Source organism: Nyctereutes procyonoides, unplaced genomic scaffold (assembly GCF_905146905.1).
Source record: "Nyctereutes procyonoides isolate TBG_1078 unplaced genomic scaffold, NYPRO_anot_genome, whole genome shotgun sequence".
NCBI classification, from domain to species: Eukaryota; Metazoa; Chordata; class Mammalia; order Carnivora; family Canidae; genus Nyctereutes; species Nyctereutes procyonoides.
In genome coordinates this window covers 25,639,678-25,664,730 of record NW_026575082.1, presented here as the reverse complement: position 1 = coordinate 25,664,730, position 25,053 = coordinate 25,639,678, and the positions used below count along the sequence as shown (strand labels likewise).

The following is a 25,053-nucleotide window of genomic DNA, read 5'->3' as shown; positions in this document are numbered from 1 at the left end:
TTTCACCCAAAACAGTGTTAAGATTTCTTTTTTTATATAATAAATTTTTTATTAGTGTTCAATTTGCCAACATACAGAATAACACCCAGTGAGTGTTAAGATTTCTGACCAGCTTCCGTACTCCATATATTAAGGTTTTTTTTTTTTTTTAAGATTTTACTTATTTGAGAGATCGCATGCACAAGCATCAGTGGGGGGAGGGGCAAAGGAAGAGAGAAAGAAACACAAGCAGATTCCACATTGAGCACAGAGCCCAACACAGAGCTCGATCTCAGACCCAGAGAGATCATAACCTGGGCCAAAATCAAGAATCGGATGCTTAATTGACTGAGCCTCCCAGATGCCCCATATTCAGTTATGTTAAGTATTTCCTTGGTGGGAGATTTTAACAGCCCTTAGGTCATCAGTGTTCTTCTAGCTGGCATGTAGTCCATCTCATCCTTATTTCCAACTGAAAGGAGGTATGTGGGACTCTAATTCCAATATGAATACTAAATTTAAAGCTATACTTCAAAGAATAAAAAAAATTGTTATATTTAGATAATCAAAGGTGAGGTGTTTGCTCCCTGGAACTCTAAGTATTATGTTTCTTTGGTCAAATTAGGACCGATGGCCATTGAAGGTAGATAATTTTGCTCATCTTCTGATAAGACTTGATAACAGTTATTTGTACTATATGTTTACACACGTTGCCCTTCATGTGTAATGGTTAACTTTGGAGTGTTTCTATATTGGTTAACAATGCACTTTAAAATAGTTATGCTAAAAAAAATAAAAAAAATAAATAAAATAAAATAGTTATGCTAGGGGCACCTCGGTGGCTCAGTTGGTTAAGCGTCTGCCTTTGGTTCAGGTTGTGATCCCCAGTCATGGGATTGAGCCCCACATCGGGCTTCCTGCTCAGCAGGGAGTCTGCTTCTTTACCTCCCTCTGCCCCTCCTTGCTGCTTGTTCTCTGCTCAAATAAATAAAGTATTTAAAAAATAAAATAGTTACACTCAATTTGCTTGTAGAAGGCTGTTATTACTTGGAATTTTTCCTATTTTGGGGACACACCTGATGCCATTAAAATAATAGGTTACTCTTGGGGTGCTTGGGTATCTCAGTTGCTTAAACGTTCAACTCTTGATTTTGGTTCAGGTCATGATCTCACCGTTGTAGAATCAAGCCCCATGTCAGGCTCTGTGCTGGGTGTGCATCCTGCTTGGGATTCTCTCTCCCTCTCCCTCTCCCCTAGCCCTCCATACACACCCCTACTCTCACTCTCTAAGAGAATTAAATAATAGGCTCCTCTTATTGTCTGGCTATATGTGGTACCTAAAACTTATATTCTAGATGCAAAATTCAAACCATTGTTCTTTAGTGTGGGCCTTTTAATTGGAATGAAAAATCAAGAAACTATTTGGTTTCTGCCTTTGAAAGGCTTACCATCTACTTGGGAGAAAGAAACATAGCAAAATTTAAAAAATAAATAACAATGCACGAAATAGGATTGTTAGTGATGGTAATTTAAAATCGTTCAGGTGCTATAGAAAAGAGTAGAGTGGTTCCTCAAAAAATTAAAAATAGAATTCCCATGTGATCTAGCAAACCCATTTCTGAGAGTATACCCAGAAGAATTGAGAGCAGGCTCTCAAAGGAATATTTGTCACCTACGTTTGTAGAAGCATTATTCAGAATAGCCAAAAAGACGGAAGAAACACAAATGTTCACTGATGGATAAAGGGACAAACAAAATGTGGTATGCACATACAATGCGATATTATTCAACCTCAAGAAGGAAGGAAATTCTGATACATGCTACAACATGAATGAACTTTGAGGACATTTCATTAAGTGAAATAGGCCAGTAACAAGAAGACAAATACTGAATGACTCTACATATACATGGTCTACAGAGCAGCCCAGCTCAAGTAGAAGGGTGGTTGCCAGGAGCTAGGGAGAGGGGAAAACAGGGAGTTAACTGCTATAGTTTCAGTTTTATAAGATGAAAAAGCTTTGAAGACTGAGTGCACAACAATGTGAATATAATTAGCTGCTACTGAATGGCACACTTAAAAAATGATAAAGGTGGCTAGTTTTAGGTTATGTGTATTTTGCTACATTAAAAAAATAAGATTGTTAGGATGAAGTGTTCAATTGTGTAGCTCAAATTAATTTGCCTAGATGAGTTTTCATCTGCAGAAAATATCTTCCATGATTATGAAAATTGATGTTATAAATGATAGAAGATATTTTATTTTCAGGCAAGATAGCTATGTAGGTAAAAAATTATTGATAACAGTGAATGAGGTAACAGTGCATGTTTACTGAGAATGCACTAGGGCCTGTCACTAAGCTAAATATTTTGCATGCATTTATATTCTCAAAAGAATTCTTTTACTTATTCCGATTTTACAAGGAACACTGTAGACTCAGCAAGGTTGATAGCTTTCCCGAAGGGATATAGAGATGAGTTTATGCTAGATCTAGTTCTAACTCTGAAGGGCATGCTCTCATCAAGCCACAAGGGTCATTTTCCCATTACATACATGCTACATACAGAAGACAATGCCAACACCTCTGAGAATGGTCAAAAACACCATTCCACTTGATTATTTCCATTTCCACCTTAGAAAAAGGGAATAGACAAAATCTGATTACTCACATCACTCTGCAGTCCATAAGCTTTCTTGGCGAGATCCACGTTGATGCTGTCAGGTGGGTAGCTGTAATTGTGTAAGATGTGCTTATAGTCCACATCACTGGCAATTTCCTGAGATTTCTTAGCTTGAGTGACTTGGAGCATATCAAGAGGTGCCGTGTAGATAGTCTTTGACTTCTCATAATCTTTTCGATATTCACGCTGTGAATAGGAATTTTCCATTTATTACCATAAATCCTCAATGGGTTTCCGGACAAGCACAGAAATCTCTCATAAACAACAGACAGGAGTTAGAGAAACACATTCAAACATCCGAGTAGTTATTTTTTTTTCTAAAATTTGTTCGTATGTTACACATTATTGAACCCTTTCCCTCCAAAAAAAAGTCAGACGTGGACATATGTTATCAAATCTCCTTTTAGATCAAAGAGCAACTGTCAGACAACAGGAGGGGGGCCACAGCTTCTACTTCACCAAGGTATTTTAACACAGGGTTTTTTTCAAGACCATTAACAAGCATTATTTTTACCAAAGTAATCTAATTTTTGTTTTCCAATAAAGAAGTATTTTTTTAATAGATGAAAATTTAAAAAAAATAGATGAAAATTATAGGACAATCATTTCATGCTTCTGATTTTATAAAATGACTACTTCATGAATAAAGCTGTCCCCTTGACTACTTAGCTTTTCTAACATCATTTTTATGAGGTTACTGATTTTTCCAACCTGACTATTCTACTCTTGACAGTAGATAAGCTCCACTGAGAATCCCCTTGGTTTTTTCATACCAAGTTTAATTTCAGTAACAGTTTAAAAGAAGCTTCAGATTGCAGCAGTAATAAGACCTCAAAGGAGAAAAGTTTGTGAAACTGAGCCATTAAAGTAATCTTGGCACTTATTACAGTGTTCTCATAAACCAAATATCTTGACTGGGCCTCAGAAAGCACTTTCACTGGCTGGTTTTCTGGAATGTTAGACAGGGTGCTAATTAGGTCAAGGTCCCAGCTTCATCATGTCCACTCAACCAATTACCTTAACAGAGAGAAAAATTCTACCCCAGTGCCCGTAGGAAAATTCTAAACCATTCTATCTCCCCATAATCACATAAGCATTAAAGATGATGACCCAGGGATCCCTGGGTGGCTCGGCGGTTTGGCGCCTGCCTTTGGCCCAGGGTGTGATCCTGGAGTCCTGGGATCAAGCCCCACGTCGGGCTCCCTACATGGAGCCTGTTTCTCCCTCTGCCTGTGTCTCTGCCTCTCTTTCTCTCTCTATGTCTATCATGAATAAATAAATAAAAAATCTTAAAAAAAATAAAGATGATGACCCAAACTAGCAAGTATATAAATCTTCTGTAGAAATTCCTGTTGCAAACAATCTGATCTTTTAGCTTTCTTAGGGAATGTGATCTTCCTCCCAAATATTTTGTGGGCAATCACTCTCACTGAATAAACATCACTTTATTGTAAAATCTAGCCTCTGGTTTATGAAAATAAAATATGGAAACTTTCTGATCATATGTAAGAACATTGAAAAAATACAGTTTGTCTTTATTAGAAATAAGCTGATGGGGTACCTAAGTGGTGCAGCTGGTTGAGAGTCTGACTCATAGTTTCAGCTCAGGTCAGGATTTTGGGGTTGTGGGATTGAGCCCCACGTTGGGCTCCATGCTGAGTGTGGAGTCTGCTTGAGTTTTTCTCTCCCTCTTCCTCTGCCCCTCCCACTCATCCTCTCTCCTTCCTTCTCTAAAATAAATAAACCTTTAATAAATAAGCAAACAAACTGATAATGTTGCCACAGCATTGCTGTGTGGAAGTGTTTTTGACTAAACCGTTTGATTCTTTTGTTCATGTTCATACCAGTTCACACATATCTGCACATACAAAAGGTTGTCAAAGGTCCAAATGGCTTTAAAAGATTCTCTTTAAAAGCTATGCATGTTCTATATCTGCAGCTTAGCACTTAGCTTGGATGTATGTGAAAATGATTCATCATTGACTAGCTCTTTTGGTTACCAATATCAATTAACAAATATTTACTGAAGATACTACGTGCTTAGTGTTGTAATAGGTACTGTGATAGGCTAAAGATGCATGTACTGTCAACAGATATAACCTTCTGAACTGAGAAAGGATAAGGAGCTGGTAAAAAACATAATATGATATATGTGATCACTATATACGGACATAAATCAGTGTGAAGTTACTAGAGAAAACTACTGACCACGGGATGTTTTAAACTGCCATATGGCTACATAGCACATGCAAAATGAATTAATGAAGATACATATAGATTATATGAACACATGGTTGAAAGGAAAGTAAAGGATACAAGCATCCTTCTATTTAATTATGAAAAAATAATATTTGCAAGCCATGTTGAACACTCTTAAGGAATTCTCTAAACATTTTTTAAACACAGCATATAGTGCAATTTGCAATAGATTTTTTCCCCTCTATAGTAAGAACTTCAACCAAAAGAGGAGACTTGGCCCATAGACAAGCCATAGGGAACTTATATTCTCTGAAATTCAGACAAAAGGCAGGAAGAAAAAGTTCAATTTTCTAGACGAATGATCAAGTCTTTTATCAGATGTTCAAAGGAGCCTATAATCAATGGAGTATTTTTCTTGAACCTATGCCAGTACTAATTACTGAAGTCAATAAAGAACAATAATTAACAATGAGATTTTTATCTTTGACTCATGATTTTCTTCCAATATAAAGACAGTTTTAAAATAATCATTTTAAAGGTTATTTTTTAATCTGAATATGAAACCATCTAGTGATGTTTTGAGAATTAAAATCAATATTCTATTAAATATTAAAAAAACGGTTTTCAAAGTGAAATGGACATCAAGTATAAATCAGAAACTTTTCTCCTCAAAGGTACAAGGATCTGGGAAATCATTCTACTTCTAAAGTTCATTCCCAGCAGTTTGTTGTGAACATGACAGAGCCTGTGGACATGGTATCCTTCTACGTGCTAGCCCCCTTGGGCATATTAAGAGGGATGTCATCTTGAAAGCAAGATAGATCTACAAAGACACTCACGTCACTCTGGTTTTTGGCTGTCTTCAAAGAATGCAGCATCTTGGGATCATCATTAATGCTCAGGGCTCCAATCATCTTCCCTTTGCTTTTCTCATAGTCTTTCTTGTACATCACCTGTGAAGACATCACACATGCCAGATCCCACCCATCAGGCAGCGTCACTGGGGCCCCCTGCCCGGGTGCCCAGGCCATACTCACATCACTGGCGATCCTGCTGTTGGCTTTGGCTGCCAGCAGGGGGATGGCATCCACTTTAATGTCAAACTTCTTTGCTTTGCTCTTCTCCCAGTCATGCTTATAGATATTCTGAACACGAGATTTCAGCAGAAAAATTGTTAGAACAACATCTAACACAGATTCATTCAGTAACAATAAGAAACAGACTGAAGACTTCTATATGTAGACTTTTTTCACCTACAAACACTATATGTACCAACTGATAGTATAATTATTTATTAATGTGTCATCCAGCTTCTCCCTCCCACCACATAAAGATAATACGCTTTCTTAATATCCTATGAGCTTTCTAAAATTTCTGCCATGCTGACGTATAAAGGACAACATAAAAAGACAACCACTTAGAGAAGGTGAAATGTGACATTCATAGGAAAGAGCTTGCCAAACGCTACAGAGATGAGCTGAGGGTAATTAAGAGGAGGTTTCTGGTGGTAACAGAAAATGTGGAAAGTGAATTAGGAGAGCAAAGTAAGAGCCTTCTGAGCAGTTCAGCCTTAAAAGCTCCACTTATACTCTGGGAACAATTGCCACCGTTGTTTAATTGCGTAACTCCTAATCTGGTCTTTCAAATACCCATCACATTTCCCCTTCACACGGGCACATAATGGTAGATTTCTGTAGCTTTGATACTTACGTCACTTAAGTTATAGGCATTGACTCTGTGCTGGATAAACTGTGGAGCATCTGCTGGCACGTTGCACTTGAACTTCTCACTTTCATGTTTTGCTTTGTAATTCAGCTGGAAAACAGAAGATATCCAAACAGTTCAGGGCCACGTGATTTCCTTGAGCGCACGTGGGAGAGTGTATAACGGCTAAGTTACTCCTACCCTTTTATGAAACACGCCTCAAAGCAATGGTCTATGCAGTCAAAGTCCACTACAAGGCCTAGACTCTCCCTCCCTCTTTCAGGATTGTGGTGTAATCCAGTTTGGGCTGTCATTTTTATAAACACTATCACAATGTACGTGTGGGAAACTCATTGTTGGATCTAAACTTTTAGGCTGTGACTTCAGGACACGAACACTCAAAGTCTATTAAATTCTATGATCAGAGAAATAAAAATAGAAATAATCTAAATAATTAAAATGCTAGTACAGTCAAAAAGATATATACATTCTGATTATTGAAAATGTAAAGTACAGCACTGTATTTAAAAATTTTTAAAGGTGACACAGGTGGAAGGAAGGGGATATAGAGAGAGAATGAGGCTGAATTCTGGAGCTAAAGGCAAATGCATGAATGTCGTCGACAACGGCGCCCGTGGCCGGTCCAGGCCAGTGAGAAGAGCAGGCGATGACGACACACGGCCTAGGACACCCTGTTCCTCGTCAGCTTCCCAGGCTCAGCTGGGCCATGATGTTAGCGTTTAGCTGTTCCTTCTTGTGACATAAAATACTAATATGCTAGAAATGCCGCATGATGAACTGATAGGACTCCCAGGGTGCAGTGAGGTCATTCACTACTTTCCCAGTTGCAAACGAGCTGATCCTAAACCACATCTTCTCGTAGGCCAGGCTGGACTTTCCTCCCCGAGAAGGCTGCACGGCTCTTAGCCCTGTGGGCACCGTGCAGCCCGGAGTGCGGGCCAGCAGCGGCAGCGGCTCCGAGGAGCTGGCGAGAGTCCGCGTCTCCTCCAGACCAACCGAATCAGAATCTGTGTTCTAACCGGGTCACCGGGTGGCCCACAGGAGTGTGGCCGAGAAGCACCGCTGCTCTTCTCCGAGCCCCGCCCGGCTGGGCCGTCCTGCTTTAGATGGTCCTTGGCCACCCTCACTCTCTCTCCCCATCCCGCTTGGACTCCATATGGGCATCCCGTGCTTGTTTCCTTATCACTGCCTGAGGTCTTTCTTGTCTCTGCCGCTCTTTATCTTTTTGTAAAGCCTTTGTTAGCAAACTCAAGAATGGGAAATGCTCGCCTTGTTACCCACACAAATACATGCTTTGTTGTTGCCAAATTCATGAAGTTTAGTATGCATTATTTTGGGTGTGTGACAGATCCCAATGGACAAATTCCCCACTAAAAATTGGTGACTTATTGAAGAAATATTATTTTTATTATCGTCCAATACCATTTTTCCCAAAGTTGCAATTCAGTCTAGCAGCTTCATTTGCATCTTATTAAATCTTGAAAAATGACATTGTTGGGTAGATAGATGAGCCCGTGAAAATGCTTATATTTCAAATAAACACAGCATTTGAGGTCATCCACACTTGCACAAATCAAGGCACTTACATCGCTAAGCTGTTTCGTGTTGAGTTGGGCTTGCAACAGTACTGGAGTGTCAGTGACAGCCGTGAATTTGGTCTTATCTGGATGAACTTTGTACGTATGCTAGAAAAGATGTTCTTTGATGAAATATCATAATAACATATCTTTATATTCTTGTTTATATACATACTACATAGAGTTTCCAGTTAAAAATAGAGTTTATTTTCTGAAAACTTGGTTGACATGTTGTCACTTCTCTATCTCCATCCCCTGATGTTGCCTCTAAATTGGTCTCCCTGCCGCAATTCAGCAACCAGATTAATCTTCCTCCGGCTCACGCCTTACAACGGCTCTCCATACGACTTGACCTAAACTGTGCTGTGGCTGATGAGCCCTACTCTACAGAATCTGCCCCCCCCCATCCCCGACCATTTCACTTCTTACCGCTGTCTCCCTGTCTCCAGAACGCTTCTGCTACTTCGTCCTTGCAATTCCTTAAGTGCCCATCTGTTCTCTATTAGACCATTCTTCCAGTTGTCTCCCCTTGATCTCAGCATGACTGCACATTCCTGCCTTAGACCCTCCCAGAGCACCCAGCCTATGGAGCCCATCCACTCTCTCTCCCACATCACCCTATTTCAATCCTATAGCATCATTCTACATAGGTTGTTTTATCATTGTCTAGTAGCTTCCTTCTTTATATGTTTTTTGTTTATTATCTATTTCTCGCTCTCAAATGCATGCTCCCCCAGAGGCAGCCCACCTTGTTCCCTTTTCTTTCTCAGCATCTAGGACAGTGCCTGACATAAGCTATAATAATAATTCACAATAACTTTTGTGCTCCCCAGTTCCACCCCAAATTTAAAATTTACCATCTGCTAACCACTAGGCATTAGCATGTTAACTCCTGCTGAATTCACCACTAGATGGCACAGGAACCCCAAACCCCATTTGGAGAAGTCCGGGCAGCTGACTTACGTCTTTACACTGGTCTAGCTTCTTGATTGCTTCATATTCTTGTGTGATTGTCTGAGGGAAAAAGCATTTCCCTTTATCTTCTTCATACTCGGCTTTGTAATTTTTCTATAATGAGAAAGAACGAAAATAGATCATGACTGTTCTTACTCCCAAAGAATGTCATCGAGACACAAAACAATGGTCTTCAACTTACGTCACTGTTTTGAGCTGAGACTTTCATGCAGTGTATTTGATATGGGTCCTCGAAGCTGCCCACGTAATGGCCCAAGACGTTCTGTACATAGGAATCTTTGTATTTAGCCTGAAAGAGAAGCATATTGACAGATATGTCGATTGTGTACGTTATTTGTCACATCGTAGAGAAACCCTCAAACCCCAGGGGCAACCACGGCCTTTCCAACCTCGCTGAAGTTCTTCAGCAGAGTGTCGAGTTGGTATTTAGGGGTCTCACAGTAGTTCATGCTCTTTGCTTTTGTCTTCTCATAGTTTTCCCTGTATAATCTCTGTCAAAGGAAGAATAAAATCAAAGAGAAGAAAAATCTATGTCATGGTGTAGAAGCCATTCCCATCATTGCTATACCAAAAAGGCAAATTTTGTATTTTTTCAGAATTTATTTTCCACATGGCCAAAAGGCAGTATTCCTATGGTAGAGGCTCACGTCTTAGATAATCTAGTCTGCTAACAACCGTATATGCGCTTGTGTTATTTATCGTAACATTGCTCAGCCAGGATATCCCATGACATACCAACACTGCTAGAGCAATTTTTTTTTTGCAATTTTGTCTTAATGTAATTCTATCCACTTGAATGCGTTTGAAGGAAAATGAGTTTTTTAAATACTGCAAAATTAGGTAAAAGGTATAAGGTGGACCTTAGATACTTAGGCTCAGTCCTAGAAAAGTCTTCAGCTCATTACTTGATGAAAATGCATTTTATTTACAATACCTTTGGAAGCTGGCTTTTCTCCTTGAGTTCTAATATTTTTCTTTATAGTAATACACACTAATATGGATTTTCCATTTTATTATAGGTATCATGTATTCTACACATTCTCCTTAATTTTACCATGTAGAAATCCAAAAATATACACAGTAAAGACAAGCATACTTATAAATGATACAGATTAGGGAATATTTATTTAATGCCATGAGTTAGAGAAGCAATTTTTATAAAGAATTTTTAATATTTTAGTCTTTGAAACGAGATCAGTGTTTTATAAAATTCTTAAAATACTTTGTTCTTGAGGTTATGCTTCATCTAGTTTTCCTACTTTATTGGTCTTTAGCCTGGTTTTCTCACTTTTTGCCTTTTATTTTTCTATATATATTTTTGCAGAGTACCTGAAGTCATATCATTACATGGAATGAATATGTGTTTATACATACTGAGATATTAAATCCATTTCTAGGAAATAATGATAAAGAAAATGCTATTGCTAGTGTATTTTCCCCCTAATAAAACAGAGGGCACTAAAGAGATTAAGGAAACATTTACAGTTTCACTGATGTCTCAAAGTACAGAGATGTCATAAGAATAAGGAACTTAATCATTTCTTACCCCTGGGCTTTTGCGTTTGACTTGTCATCCTGAATCAGAGATTTCATATAGGATAACATCTCATCCAAAGTTATAGTAAACAGTAAATGCAGCCATATCTGAAAGTAAGGGTGATTTACAAAGACACTCACGTCACTCTGGTTTTTGGCTGTCTTCAAAGAATGCAGCATCTTGGGATCATCATTAATGCTCAGGGCTCCAATCATCTTCCCTTTGCTTTTCTCATAGTCTTTCTTGTACATCACCTGTGAAGACATCACACATGCCAGATCCCACCCATCAGGCAGCGTCACTGGGGCCCCCTGCCTGGGTGCCCAGGCCATACTCACATCGCTGGTGATCCTGCTGTTGGCTTTGGCTGCCAGTAGGGGGATGGCATCCACCTTAATGTCAAACTTCTTTGCTTTGCTCTTCTCCCAGTCTTGCTTATAGATATTCTGAACAGGAAAATTTTAACACAGGAATTGGCAAAGGTGATATGCATATTATCACACTGTCAAGACTAATGAGTATCTCAATACTCTGTCTTAATATGAAATAAATGAACCATTTTAACTGTAGAAAATCATGCATATTTTAGTTATTTCTCTTCAAGCTGAAGCTTCTAATTTTCCAAGATCAAGGTTCTCTCCTCCTTATTAGAATCTTTCATTAAATTAACCTAATCCTAGTTACCATACTAATATCTAAGTCCTGATACTGAGCATTTCACAGAGTGGCACAAATATTCTACAGTTAATTTACTTTTTATGATCTAAAGATATCACTTTCATTTGATCTCAAAGTCCTCTGTAAAGGTTATTTCCTGAATCATTACAATACTCATTGCTGCTAGATAATCTAAGTACTTATTGTAGAAGAATAGAATTGTTGAAGAAATTGAGATCTCCCTTTCCAAGGGGGATTTGACCTTTCTATAAAATTAAGTTTTGAAAATGAAAGGTAGCAATGGATACCTGGCCTTATGCTTTTTGTGCAAGCTCTCTTACATGTAAAAATAAGCATCATTTGTGTGAAATAAGGGACATTATACATCTGAGGAATAAATAAAATGAAACCGTATCTGAAAAAACAGGTCCTGGATGAAAATTAATCATTGTATAAACATAAATGAACATATGGCTAAAATATCTAACATTATGATTTGCAGTCAAACCTACATGAGTGGTGGCATTTTGGGGGTTGGTTAAAACATATCAAGACTGTCTAATTGTATGAAGCTACCTACAACATTGCTACACACATTTATAAGGTAAATTGAGAGATACATGGGTAGAGGCATAAACACATGGTGCAAATGCTAAATGTTCTTCCCATCTTTTTTTAAGATTTTATTTATTTATTCGAGAGAGAGAGAGAGAGAGAGAGAGAAAGAGAGAGGGAGAAGCAGGCTCCATGCAGGAGCCTGATGTGGGACTCGATCCCGGGACGCCAGCATCATGCCCTGGGCCAAAGGCAGGCTCTGAACTGCTGAGCCACCCAGGGATCCCTGTTCTTCCCATCTTTAACACTGAAGTGTTTATTCAGTGAAGCCACCTAGAAATAAAAGCACAGGTTGTCAGGATATCCCATAGCATAGTATATAGGAACTTACATCACTCAGGTTATAAGCATTGACTTTGTGCTGGAGGAGGGCAGGAGTATCCGGGGGTATGTGGCACTTGAACTTTTCACTTTCATGCTTTGCTTTGTAGTTCAGCTGAGATAGAGAGTGAAAGAGACAGAGACAGACGGAGAGACAGAAAAAAGGAGACCATTAGCTCGAAAGAAGAATTGTCCCAAAATACAAAAATCTTGGGTGGTACATTTCACAGAATAAAACACAAAATACATTTTGTTAAATAACAACTGACAATGTTGTTGAGACCAATACAGAAGTCCAGAGCTAGGGTAGTCCACCCTGCCTGACTGACAACCTGCATGACAGCACGTCTGTCACCATGGTAGGACTATCCTGGAAGGAGGTGGCTCTTCCATATATGCTCCCTCTCCAGGCACATCACAACCGGCCCCCAGAATCAGGAGATTCTGAGACTCCCAGCCCTTTCATTCCATGGTCAATGCGCACTTTCTGAAGAAACACGTCCCCTCACATACATTATGATTTGTTAATACTCTTATCTGAAGACTTTATTTCTGGCCATAAATTGACGGAGGTTACTTTTATTGTTTTGCTTAGTTCAGCACAAGCTTGGAAGTTCATACTTAAAAGTCATGTGATAAAATTATCTCAAAAGCTCCATTTTCCGAGACTTATTGGAGACAGAGACATCCCGTGCATTAAACATCTACTCCGGGCCAGGGTATTTACTACGCTCAGATCTCCTTTTGTTTACCCTCAAAACAACTGCAAATTACAAAAGGGAAACGCGAGGCATGGCGAGGTTAAACAATGTGCCTAGGCTGCCAGGTTATAAACGACGGAGCTGGAGTCTCGCCCAGATTTGCCGGACTCAAGGCCTCATGTTCCTTCCAGCATAAGCTACATTAGTCCCCCTTAGAGAACCATTCTGCTATCCTTGCTATACATCCCGGAAGATGCAAGGCAACTAAATAGGGAGATATTTTAGGTGATGACAAATATAGACAAGTTAAATTTGCTAAACTCACTTAGCCTTTTTTGGTAAATGTGACAAGTCACTGGATTTTATATACAGAGTTATGATACGTTATCCCTCAAAATTGGATTTCCTGCCTATTTAAAGGAACTTACATCACTCAGTTGCTTGGAATTGACTTGGGCTTGCACCAGCACAGGAGAGTCGGTGACTTGAGTGAATTTTGTTTTATCTGGATGGACTTTGTAGGTGTGCTGTGGAGGGAAAAAAAGGAATAGTCTTAGCAATCAAATCCTATAGTCAAAAACAAAAAACAAAACAAAACAACAAATCCTATAGTCCAAGCAAGGAGAACCCATTCTCCAAAAGAAAAGAAGCTTGTAGTTAATAAAACACAAGGTTCTTTTCTAATTAGGCTGCAGTGTTTTTAGAGATGTTTTCATAGCTGTACAAGAAACTCTCATTCTTCAGATTTCTGATAACTCCTCTTTGGGGAAATGAACTAGAATTAGCTCTTGAAATGTATGGATGACAGGGAAAACAGTTCATCACCTACAAAATAAATTTTGTTTCTTATAATTTCCTTGCTTGCATATATTTGAAAAGTGTTAAAATCTTAAATATCTCTTGACCACTAGATGCTCTAGAGGGCAGGACGTTCGAAGGTCATACTACAGACTCACATCTTTACATTGATCCAGTTTCTTGATTGTTTCATATTCTTGAGTTATAGTCTGGGGGAAGAAGCCTTTGCCTCGGTCTTCTTCAAATTCTGCTTTGTAGTTTTTCTACGAGGAAGAGAAATCAGACACGAGGATGCAACCATTTTATCCATGCCCCAAAGAGGTGTTATTTGGAAAGCTGAACAACCATCTTAGAACTTACATCACTGTTTTGAGCTGCAACTTTCATGCAGTGTGTATGATATGGATCCTCAAAGCTGCCCACGTAGTGTCCCAAAATATTCTTTAAGTAGGAATCTTTGTATTTGGTCTGAAAGACAAAACATATTTCATGTATTTATTGGGGGAAAATAATGGATCTTAACAGAAGAAGTAACCACAGAATTGCTTACATCACTAGTGAAATTGTGCAGAACTGTATCAAGTTGGAATTTGGGGGTTTCACAGTAATTTATGCTCTTTGCCTTTGTCTTTTCATAGTTTTCCTTGTATAGTTTCTGTTGAAGGAAAAAAATCAATTAGATTCTTGTCACTCCCACACTGATTGTAACACTTGTATTTCTCAACAATAAACAAGAAGAAGAAAAGATATATCCTGTCAACTGTCTTAAAAACTGACAATCAATATTGGGGTGTAGTGAATGAAAAGTTTTTTCTGTTAGCAATTACTGTAAAGTTTAGGTTTTTAACATTCACCAAAAAAAGTCAAGAACCAGTACTCTGCCTCAGACCAAGCCCTTAGCTGTGGAGATTTGTGTGTACTTCAGCACTGCAACATCCGCTCTCCCTCAACTCAGATTCGTCTTTCACTGATCGTGCCACGACAGACAGGAATCTTCTGAGCAACAGGGTATTCTTTTTTAAACAAACCTTCACAAAAATGTTTAGTATAAGTTGAGAAACACGCTCTCTCTTCCTCCTTCCACCAAGGGAAAAACCCCCTTATAAAAACAGATAGTAGATCTTAAAAATAAGGTATATACAGGAACTCAGATGATAAAGCTACTCACTCTTCTTCCCAGCTAGGACCTAAATTTAGCTCTAATGATGACAATAAACAACCATTGGATTTTAAATGCACAGCTGATAAAGTGAGAGCCTTGTCCCTTTCTCATGTTGGGTTTTGAGGTTGTAAATGGTGTTTTGGTTTTTAAATATTTATATTGTTCTCTTTATCAACAAAGTAGGTTTGAACCTCAGCTTTGCTATGTTTGATAAAGAGGACCTTTATTTAGGAAACAGAAGACATGCTTTGCATTGATTCCCCACAGGGCTATTTGGACAGATCCACTCACACTCTCTCATCTGCCACCCCAACTCCACTCACCTCATTCCTCAATCACAGGTACGCATTTCTATGGTGCTGACTTAATCCGAGGGACAAAGAAAAGATAACTAACCCACAGGGGGAACCATGTATAATCCTCAAATATTGGGAAAGCTTAATACTGTGGGAATAACCTAACTGATCACATGTTCTCTCTTATTTTTATAGTCAAAGCGGTCTTGGGCCGTTAGTCTCTTAACGCCATCTCTCACTTATCCGATCTATTTTATTTTAAATCTTATGGATTGGTCAGACTCTTAATTCTACAAGTAGAAATTCCTGTGAAGACTTAGGGAACCAACTTTTATTTTTTTTGTTGTTGTTGTTTTTTTGGGGAGCCATCTTTTATTTTTTATTTTTTTTAATTTTTATTTATTTATGATAGTCACAGAGAGATAGAGAGAGAGAGGCAGAGACATAGGCAGAGGGAGAAGCAGGTTCCATGCACCGGGAGCCTGACGTGGGATTCGATCCTGGGTCTCCAGGATCGCGCCCTGGGCCAAAGGCAAGCGCCAAACCGCTGCGCCACCCAGGGATCCCGGGAGCCATCTTTTAAGTCGCGCTTTCTGCAAATGATGGTTTCTAGGGCCAAGATTTGCACAGAGAATGATAGAGGTGAGGGGAAGAACCTGTGGAACCAGGACATTTGTTTTTGCCCTGCTTGAAGAACACAAGGGCAGGGTGCACACCAACTTCATCTCTCACTCTCTGCCCCTTTCAAAGCCTCTTTCTGGGTCAGGATCATGGAGAAGCACAGGCACTAGAGCCTATAAGCAAATGAGGATTTCTCTGCCCATTGAGCTAAATCCACAGGCACCCCCCCCTCAAAACTAACACACATCATGCTCAGAGGCATTCCTGTCTTCCTGTGGTTAAATAGTTCCAGGGAAACTGCTACACTAGAATCCTAAAGTATTTGCAAAATTATATATGCATTTAGTCATTATAGAAAGAGAGAGATTTCATCTCTCTAGCAGCTAAGGTTAAAAAAACACTTTCTGACAAGAATGTACTTACATCACTCAGGGCATCTCCTGCCGCCTTCAGCTGCTTGAGCAGTGGGTTATCTGAGGCAGGAAGTACATTATAATCTGCTTTTCCTTTATTCTTTTCATAGTCTTCTTTGTATTTTACCTGTAGGAGTGAAATGATAAAGTAACTGGGTTATTTTTGCTCTTGTCTCTATTATGGATATTATGATATAGTTCTACAAATCAATTTTCTCTCTAGAAAAGTGGCAGCTTGACATTTTACAAACAAAATACTCATAGTAACTCATAACAGCAGCAAAGAAACTGCATAAATCTCCAGGATAACTTTTCTTCCCGTTCATTTATTCCTTCAAAAACATCCATAGGGTATTGATTACGTGCTGGCCCTGGGACAAGAACAAGAAAGAATAACACCTGGTCCTTGCCCTCAAAGAGAAAAAGACACACACAAATAATGGCAGTGTATCATGTCCCAGACACTTGCTGCTCCACAACTCTCATTTAACTTAACCTCCAGCGGCCAAACTGCCAACGCATTTTTCAAGAAAGCAAGCCAGAAGCATCATCAATCTGTCCTCTGACGCCTCATCTGACTGTGCGTGAGCATGTGTGCAGTTCACGTGCATGAAGAGACCATACATTGGTAAATTCAATTCAGAAACATTTTAAATAGCGGATTGCTCCTTTCTCCCTTCACTCACTTCTCACTCTCTCCCGACTCTACTCCTACCTCGTCTCGCTGATGTGTTCACATGGAGATATCCAGAGTTCAGTCCTTAGAGTTTTCTGTCTACGCTTGCTCCCTTGATGGTCTCCAGTCTTAGGACATTAAGTACTCTCCATATACTGACGTCTCCCAAATTTATACAACCCTCCCATATATTTCCCCTGAAACTTCAGACTTGTATAATCAACTGTCCACTTAGTATTTCCTTCCACTCGGATGTCTAAAAGGCATCTCAAATCTTACATGTTGGAATCTGAGCCCACATTTTCCCTCCAAAAATAATTATGCACTCCTTCCACACTCTTCTCTCTCTTGATAAAGAGAAATCCCATCCTCCAGTTGCTTAAACCCAAAAACATTCTTCTCATATCCCACATCCAACCCAATAGCAAACTAGGTCAGCTTTATTCTCAAAGTACATTTCATCAATCAGCCCTGCTCCCCTCTTGATCTAAAACATCACTATTTTGCACCTGGATACTGAAATGGCTTCCTGGTGATGTGATCTCCCCCTGCTTCCACTCCCTTAGCAGGGCCAAGGCCAGGGTTTCAACCAAGTCTGATTGGTTTTGAAGTTTATACTCCGTCTAGTGCTTTAGAATGTCAAGGATTCTTTTTACCAAAGTCTACAGAGTATAGGAGCATATCCATGGATTTGTATATCTTGTCTGTGACTAGATTTTCACCAATTAGTAGGAAAATAAGAAAAATCACGGTAATAGATTGTGTGGGAGTGCCCATATTCAGAGAAGGTTGACAGCTGTCCTTTCTTGAGGGGTCCTTCTGTCTAAGAGCACAATTTTTTTTTTATTTATGATAGTCACACACACAGAGAGAGAGGGGTGGGGCAGAGGGAGAAGCAGGCTCCATGCACCGGGAGCCTGATGTGGGATTCGATCCCGGGTCTCCAGGATCGCGCCCTGGGCCAAAGGCAGGCACCAAACCGCTGTGCCACCCAGGGATCCCCGAGCACAAACTTTCTAATTGCAGGTATCAAAAGGTCTTTTAACAAATACTGAAGATGGTATTTGACTATTATTAAAAGTCATCCATAGCAAAATTTTTCAAAAATTTGTATCATGATAACCCTAAATTGCTTTTTTTGTTGAGCCCCAAGAACCTTTTTTTTCATTACATACAAAAGCAAGATTTATAAGAAATTCACCCACAATAAGACCATCATGACAAATAAGAGCATTTCTTCATACCTTACTCGCTGCCACTCCAGCTTGTTTATTCACTTTGTACTCTGGTGTTTCGGTCTGCATGAAGTAGATCTGGTCTTTCATATTCTCAAAGTCTTCCTGGTATTTCCTCTGTAAGACATTACACACACCGGGGAACGCCATGAGCACAGACTGTGCAAGGGTTCACATGGGAGGACAGGGGCCGCTTCAAGAGCTCACGCACAGCCACGCTCCTCTTGGCTTACACATGGGTCAGGTTACGGAGAGAGATGGTAGTGCCACCATCAAAACAATTAGCAACTCACCAGAGATTTGGAGCAATTACAAGAGGCTGAAAACCAGCCTCTAAGGAGCTCTCAAAGGCCAGGTTAGAGAACTTCCGGGGGCGGGGGGCGGGAAAGAGCACTTTTACAGGGAAGAAAATCTGGGAAGAAATGAAATCCGTTTCATAAAATGTACTGGTTGGGTTCTCCAGGCAAATAATACATTAAAAAGAGCCCCTTTAACCTGTATTCACTTTGGAAACATTGTTCATATGAAAATTGAGGCAAGAATAACGGAATTTAATTAAAATAGTATTTCTCAAAAGGAAGGAAAGATGGAGAGATTTCTCTCAGCAGGAACTCTACACAGGTCTTGTCCCCATGAAGAGGAACCTGGACTCCAATGTTCTGGTAACACTGCAGGTACAGCTGAGGGCCAGAAGTCCGAAAGGAAAGGGTCACTCTTTCAACCTAAGAACATGTGGCCATTCCTTACTACTTACTGTGCTGATGTTATCAGCATTCATTCTGGCGGTTGCAATTTCAAAGCAGGGTGTCTCACTCCATTTGCCTTTGATTTTATTTTCATAGTCTTCCTTGTATTTTTGCTAGGAGAAAAAAAAAGAAAAAATAATGAAAATATAGAAATTGATAAATAAGACAAAAGTGGCAATGGCCAGCTTTTAAAAATATCTTTTGGGGTGCCTGCGTGGCTCAGGTGGTTAAGGGTCTGTCTTCAGCTCAGGTCATGATCCCATGGTCCTGGGAGATTGAGATCGAGCTCCCATGCTCGTTCTTGCTCGCTGTCTCCCCTACCACTTCCTCTCTCTCTCTCTCAAATAAATAAAAGCAAAAATGAATAAATAAATGTAATAAAAATAAATACAAATATAAAAGTATCTTGACCATGGCCCTTCTTAAGTTTTTAAAATAAATGTCTTCAGGGCAGCCTGGGGGGCTCAGCAGTTTAGCCACGGCTTCGGCCCAAAGCATGATCCTGGGGTCCTGGGATCGAGTCCCAGGTCGGGCTCCCTGCATGGAGCCTGCTTCTCCCTCTGCCTGTGTCCCTGCCTCTCTCTCTCTCTGTTTCTCATGAATAAATAAATACAATCTTTAAAATAAATAGATGTCTTCAAACCTTCTAGTATAGTGTCAACAAGAAAGTTGGGTAAGAGGGTAGAGGTAATAACTGACCCTCTTCTTGTTGAATCTATAGACTTAGTTGATTCAGAACCTAAGGCTATTCTCTGATGTTTGAGGGAGAAGAGTCAGAAGCATCCTGCCCTTATATTTCAGAGTTCTAATGAAACCACTCACCCCCAGATTTCCATGCCACATGAACTTAGACATAAATTTCTGAGCTTTACCAAAGTTTCTAGTTATCTAGAAACAATACCACCACAAAATTTGGTTTGCAGACTAGTTAATAAGACTTTCTAGTTGAGACTTAAGGAAATTTTAGTGAGAACTTGCAAGCAATTCAAAAATTGCTCCATCTTACTCCCAAATACCACCCCACCCGAATCCCAGGCAGTGAGCATTTTGAAGGGGAATTAGGTCTTCTTTATGTTCATATCCTGAGAATCTAACACAAAATGCAGCACACAAAAGTGACCTAGAAAATGCATGTACAGGAATCCCTGGGTGGCACAGCGGTTTGGCGCCTGCCTTTGGCCTGGGGCGCGATCCTGGAGACCCGGGATCGAATCCCACATCGGGCTCCCTGCATGGAGCCTGCTTCTCCCTCTGCCTGTGTCTCTGCCTCTCTCTCTCTGTGACTATCATGAATAAATAAATAAAATCTTTTTTTAAAAAAAAGAAAATGCATGTACAAATACACTAAATTGTATGGAGTCCACGATATGTGGCTTCAAACTATCTTGGTCTACCTCAGGATAAAATTAAACTAGTCAACCCCAAACCTGGGCATATGAGCCAGAGCCGGGTTACAGCAATTTCCTCTTCTTGGAAAATGTGTTAACAGACACAACCAGTGAATCTCAGGGTGTCTGCATGCCTACACCCCCACCACACTCTTCAAGAGAAAAGAAAGTGGTTTTCTGGTATCCCTTTAACAGAACCAGTAGCAAGGATGAGTCATGTGCAGAGCCAGTGAGTTTGAGCTAAAGGATGCTCAACCCTTTCTCAAATGTCTATATCCTTTCTTCTTAAGACCTTAATATGCTAATAAATAGCCAAGTGGTTTTCATAACTAAGTTTTAGAGCCCTGGGCTTGAGTCTGGAAGTTCTGGGCTGAAGTACTAGACTCTATCATTACCAAAGGTATGACTGAGCCTCTCCAAGTTCTCAACCACAGCACTGGCACTAATAATACCTTCCACAGAGGATTGTTGGAAAGATTAAATAAGTTCAATACCCCCAAAGAGTCCTTTGCAAACTCTACAGTGCTAAACAAATGTAGGCTAGGATATTTGTAGCAATAATGATGAGAACATTGCTAGCATGACAGAGTAAGAAACTCTGGGAAAAACTGTGTGTGCACTCTTCAGTGGAAATCTTTGTTGAGATTATAGTTACATTAAAGGGCCAATTAATTTGCCTACTCTTCTCTTTTTGGAACTTTAAAAATTGAAGTCAACTCTTTAGCTATTCAAAACAGACTGAGTTCAATCAATCAAAAGGGATTTTTTGATTTGCTAATTGCCAAAAAAGTATTTCTAATCTTTTTTGGAGAATAGACCTCTTCAGAAATCTGAGGAAACCATAAAATGCCCATAAACACTTCACGGGTCTTGATGTACATGTACCCCAGGTTAAGATCTCCAATCTGCATTGTTGGTGGGGGATACTGTCCTTCCTCTGCTTGCTATCAAAGGAAGAAACCTCCAAGATTAGGGGGTATGGACAAGAGGGCCTGATGCACCCCCAAAACTTTGTAATATAATTTAAAATTGAGAAGGCAGCAGACATTCTTAATGAGGTCCTCATTCTTAATGAGGTTGGGCCATTATGGAGAAATAGTAAGAATCGCATATGTATATTTGTTAAGGAAAATTAAAAATTAACTCTCACATAAAGAAATAGATATCTGATGTTTAGAAGAAATTAAAACCAGATGCTGGAGCACCTGGGTGGCTCAGTCAGTTAAGCATCCGACTCTTGGATTCAGCTCAGGTCATGATTTCATGTGTCAGGAGATTGAGCTCCGCACTGGGTATAGAGCCTAATCTAAGATTCTCTCTTGCCCTCTGCTCCTTCCCCACCCCCGCATTCTCATGTTCTCTCTCCCCCCAAAAAGTAAAATAAACCAAGATGCAAACCAAGAGTATAAGACCACCCAGCACTCTCACCCAAAGTCCTTGCCCACTTTTTCCTCTTCATGAACCTAAATGGGTTCAGCTCAGAGGGAATCCCTCACAATCTGTCACGGGGTACTCCCAAGTCTGAGTACACTACACTACAAAGGAGGAGGCTGCAGTTTGTTAACTGTTGAAGAAGTTATGGCCTTCCCCTTCATCCGCAGGTAGGAGAGGAGTTTAAAGAATAAAGGCCTGTAGCTTGAGGAACGAGAGGGAGAGGGAGATGTGTGTCCACATGGGACCTCCTCTGTCAACGAAGCAGTCTCACTCTACAGGTCTGCAGCAAGGACTGAGTGTTCACGTGGTACGAAGAGGCTGTATCAGGAGTCCAACACCCAACCTTCCCTCTAACCCCACCCTAACCCTTCTGTCGAAGTCTGTCATGTTTGAAGTCCATTCATAGGAACCTGGCAGCAAGAGTCGATTTAACTCTCTAGGGTTCTGTGTTTGTTCATTTACCAGAGGACAGCACACTGGGCCAGTTACAAGCTCTGGAACACGTTCTGTGGGCAAGACAGTAACCACATGTCGGTAGATCTAGTAAAATTGCTTCCCCAGGCCATAGTGTCTCCTCCTTAGAAATGAGCTGAGAGGCTTTCATTGGGCCACGGATTAGACATCCTGATGTCCTACTTAAACACGCGGCTTCGTTTTCTACTTTCTACATCTGCTTCTGTGGTTTTGATGTGGTTATCAAATGGAAGGAATACAAAGCCAGTTAATCACACTTCACTTTTTCTGTGAGCAGCTAAATACTAGGACTTCCAACAGCTTTGTTCATAGAAGAGTTGTCTTCTCAGAATGGTAGAGGGTCCCAACGGATATTTTCATTGCCCATAGTGGGCCCAGGCTGTTTTCCTAAGTCCATCAACTCTCCTCTGGTGAAATCAATGGAAATTCCACCCTAATTCTTTGTGATAAAGGAGTTTCCATGGTTTTAGATCATCAGAGCTTCACATCTTTGTCCTATGCAACAATATTCACTGAAAGAGGTTTTTTTCAAAACATTCTAGTGAAATACTAAAATCTAAATATCGGTCTCCACCCTCAGTTCCTAATACAGAGCTCCTAAACTGTCATAACCTCCTGAGTGACATGGTTGTCTTTTTTTAAGATTTTATTAGAGAAAAGCAGAGAGAGAGAGGGACAAGCAGACTCTGCAGCAAATACAGAGCCTAACGTGGGGCTCAATCCCACGACCCTGAGCTGAAACCAAGAATTGGAGGCTTACCCAATTAAACTACGCAGGGACCCTGGGTTGTCTTTTGTTCCAAGGAGACCACTCCTGGATAGCTTAATGACGGGGTCTGGTCACCAGAAAGACCAAGTCATACTATCTGCCCTGCCCTTCATCTTCTGAGGAGGGGAAAGGGGCCAGACACAGAGTTAGATCAGTCAGGCCTATGTGAGGCAACCACCATAAAAGTCCTTGAAGTACGCAATTCAGAGAGCTTCCAGGTTGGTGAACACATCTACGTGTCGAGAGAATAGCACACCCCAGCTCCACAAGGACAGAAACTCCTGTGTTGGGACCCTTCAGGACCCCAGCCCAGGTACCTCTATCTTGGTTGTTCATCTGTACCCTTTATCATGTAATAAACCTAAGAAAACATTTCCCTGCGTTCTGTGAGCTCATTATAAGCAAATTATTAAACCCGAGGAGGAGGTCGTGGGAACCCTGGATGAAAGCCAGTCAGTCAGCAGCATGGGAGGTCCAGATTCATGACCAGTTGTCATGACGGGGCAGTCACGTGGCTCTGAGCCCTTAAACTGGTGAGACCTGAGGCTAAGTCCAGGTAGATAATGTCGGAATTGAACTGAATTATAGAACACGGAGCTGGTGTCAGAGCATTGGTCGGTGTGGTAAAAACCCACTTGGAGGCAGAAGCAGGCATAGGGAGTAGAGGAAACAGAGCTTTTCCTTTCAGCTCTAGATCGCAGTTAGGTATCACTGGAAATTCTAGCCTGAAATCTCACATTTTTCCTATCATCAATCTGGAAGGAAGCAGAGAGGGAAGCACAGAGAAACTAAAGGGCCTTCCCAGGGTTGCATTCAGAACCCCCCTTTCAGCTGGAGTCTGCACAGTAACCTCTCCTTACCCGGAACGCTCGCTTACATGGATATTTCTGCCTCCCTGTCCATCTATATTAGGGCCACAAAATGCAGCTGAGCCAGGATGAGTGCTGGGACCAGCTGGTGCTTTGGCCAAAGACAAAGGTGAGAGAAGGGATTCTGACAGGTACAGTAAGGAAAGCTGACAAACAAGGTCATCGATATAGAAGCAATATAATCATTACAGATACACGATCATTAAATTAACATAGGAACTGAAGGCTGTAAGACCAAGGGATGGATCTGGGAAACACAGACAAGAAAATGCTGAATTTAAATACCTAAGGGTAAGGAGATAAAGGAGATTTTTCTCTATTTTGGAAAGAAAGGAAATGATGGTACTGAGACATGGTGAAAGGCCAGGATAGTGGGGAATATTTCAAGAGGGCAGAGGCAAGTCACGCAGCTAAATCACCTCTGTCTCTTCCACCCCCAGCCCCACTCCTCTCTTACTGGAGTGTCTGTTGTCGGATGGACTGCTGCCAATCACAAGCATTTCTTCCCAAAGTGAGTATTACTTTGGATGCACAGCAGCCATTAAAAACTTGGAATTTGGGTAAGACTGGGATGAGCAGCCAAATCTGGTGACTTGCATCCACAGCCATCCTCCCTTGGCTCATATTATTATTCCACAAGGACACACCCAGCACTGGTGAGGTTTTTTGGTTTCCAATGATGCCACCATATCTGGGTGGAGTGGTGCAGTCCAACAGGTGTATAATGCAAGCCACCACTGTATTTTTTAATTTTCTAGTAGCATATTTTTAAAATGTAAAAAGGAAGAGGTGGGAATTTAACAATATATTTTACTTATCCCAATAGATCCAAATATTATTCCAATATGCAATCAGTATAAAAACAATTAGTGAGCTATTTTACATTCTTTTTGTCATACTAAGCGTTCAGGACCCAATGTATACTTCCCACATATAGGACCCTCAGTTCATATAATCACATTTCAAATGCTCAACGGTCACATGTGGACGATGGCTACTGTATTGAAGAGCGCAGGTCTAGACTAACTGGCATGTCTAAGTTAGTGGAGAGACTGATAAGAGAGCAGTTTGAATGGGATTTTTTTTTTTAATCCTGTTCAGGTACCCCACTCCACACTCAAATAAGGTAAAAGTATGTTGCATTAGAAAGAAAGCTTTTAAGAAATACTTCAAATAAAAAATATATTTTTTTCTTTCTAAATGACTT

General features: G+C 40.3%; 1 protein-coding gene across 21 annotated transcripts in view; it reads right to left on the bottom strand.

The window, feature by feature from the left end:
- Positions 1-25,053, bottom strand: part of LOC129514638 (nebulin-like) — a 201,565-nt gene that overhangs the window by 160,055 nt on the left and 16,457 nt on the right. For all 21 annotated transcript variants that reach the window (XM_055333391.1, XM_055333376.1, XM_055333377.1 and 18 more), the window contains exons 11-28: positions 18,921-19,025; positions 18,176-18,283; positions 16,266-16,382; positions 14,314-14,418; positions 14,124-14,231; positions 13,922-14,026; positions 13,394-13,492; positions 12,275-12,379; positions 11,010-11,117; positions 10,812-10,925; positions 9,524-9,625; positions 9,316-9,423; positions 9,123-9,227; positions 8,169-8,267; positions 6,568-6,672; positions 5,895-6,002; positions 5,697-5,810; positions 2,647-2,844 (exon numbers count right to left, since the gene is read on the bottom strand). In XM_055333391.1, coding sequence (XP_055189366.1) covers positions 2,647-2,844; positions 5,697-5,810; positions 5,895-6,002; positions 6,568-6,672; positions 8,169-8,267; positions 9,123-9,227; positions 9,316-9,423; positions 9,524-9,625; positions 10,812-10,925; positions 11,010-11,117; positions 12,275-12,379; positions 13,394-13,492; positions 13,922-14,026; positions 14,124-14,231; positions 14,314-14,418; positions 16,266-16,382; positions 18,176-18,283; positions 18,921-19,025 — 2,013 coding nt within the window. The remainder of the gene's footprint in view (positions 1-2,646; positions 2,845-5,696; positions 5,811-5,894; positions 6,003-6,567; positions 6,673-8,168; positions 8,268-9,122; positions 9,228-9,315; positions 9,424-9,523; positions 9,626-10,811; positions 10,926-11,009; positions 11,118-12,274; positions 12,380-13,393; positions 13,493-13,921; positions 14,027-14,123; positions 14,232-14,313; positions 14,419-16,265; positions 16,383-18,175; positions 18,284-18,920; positions 19,026-25,053) is intronic.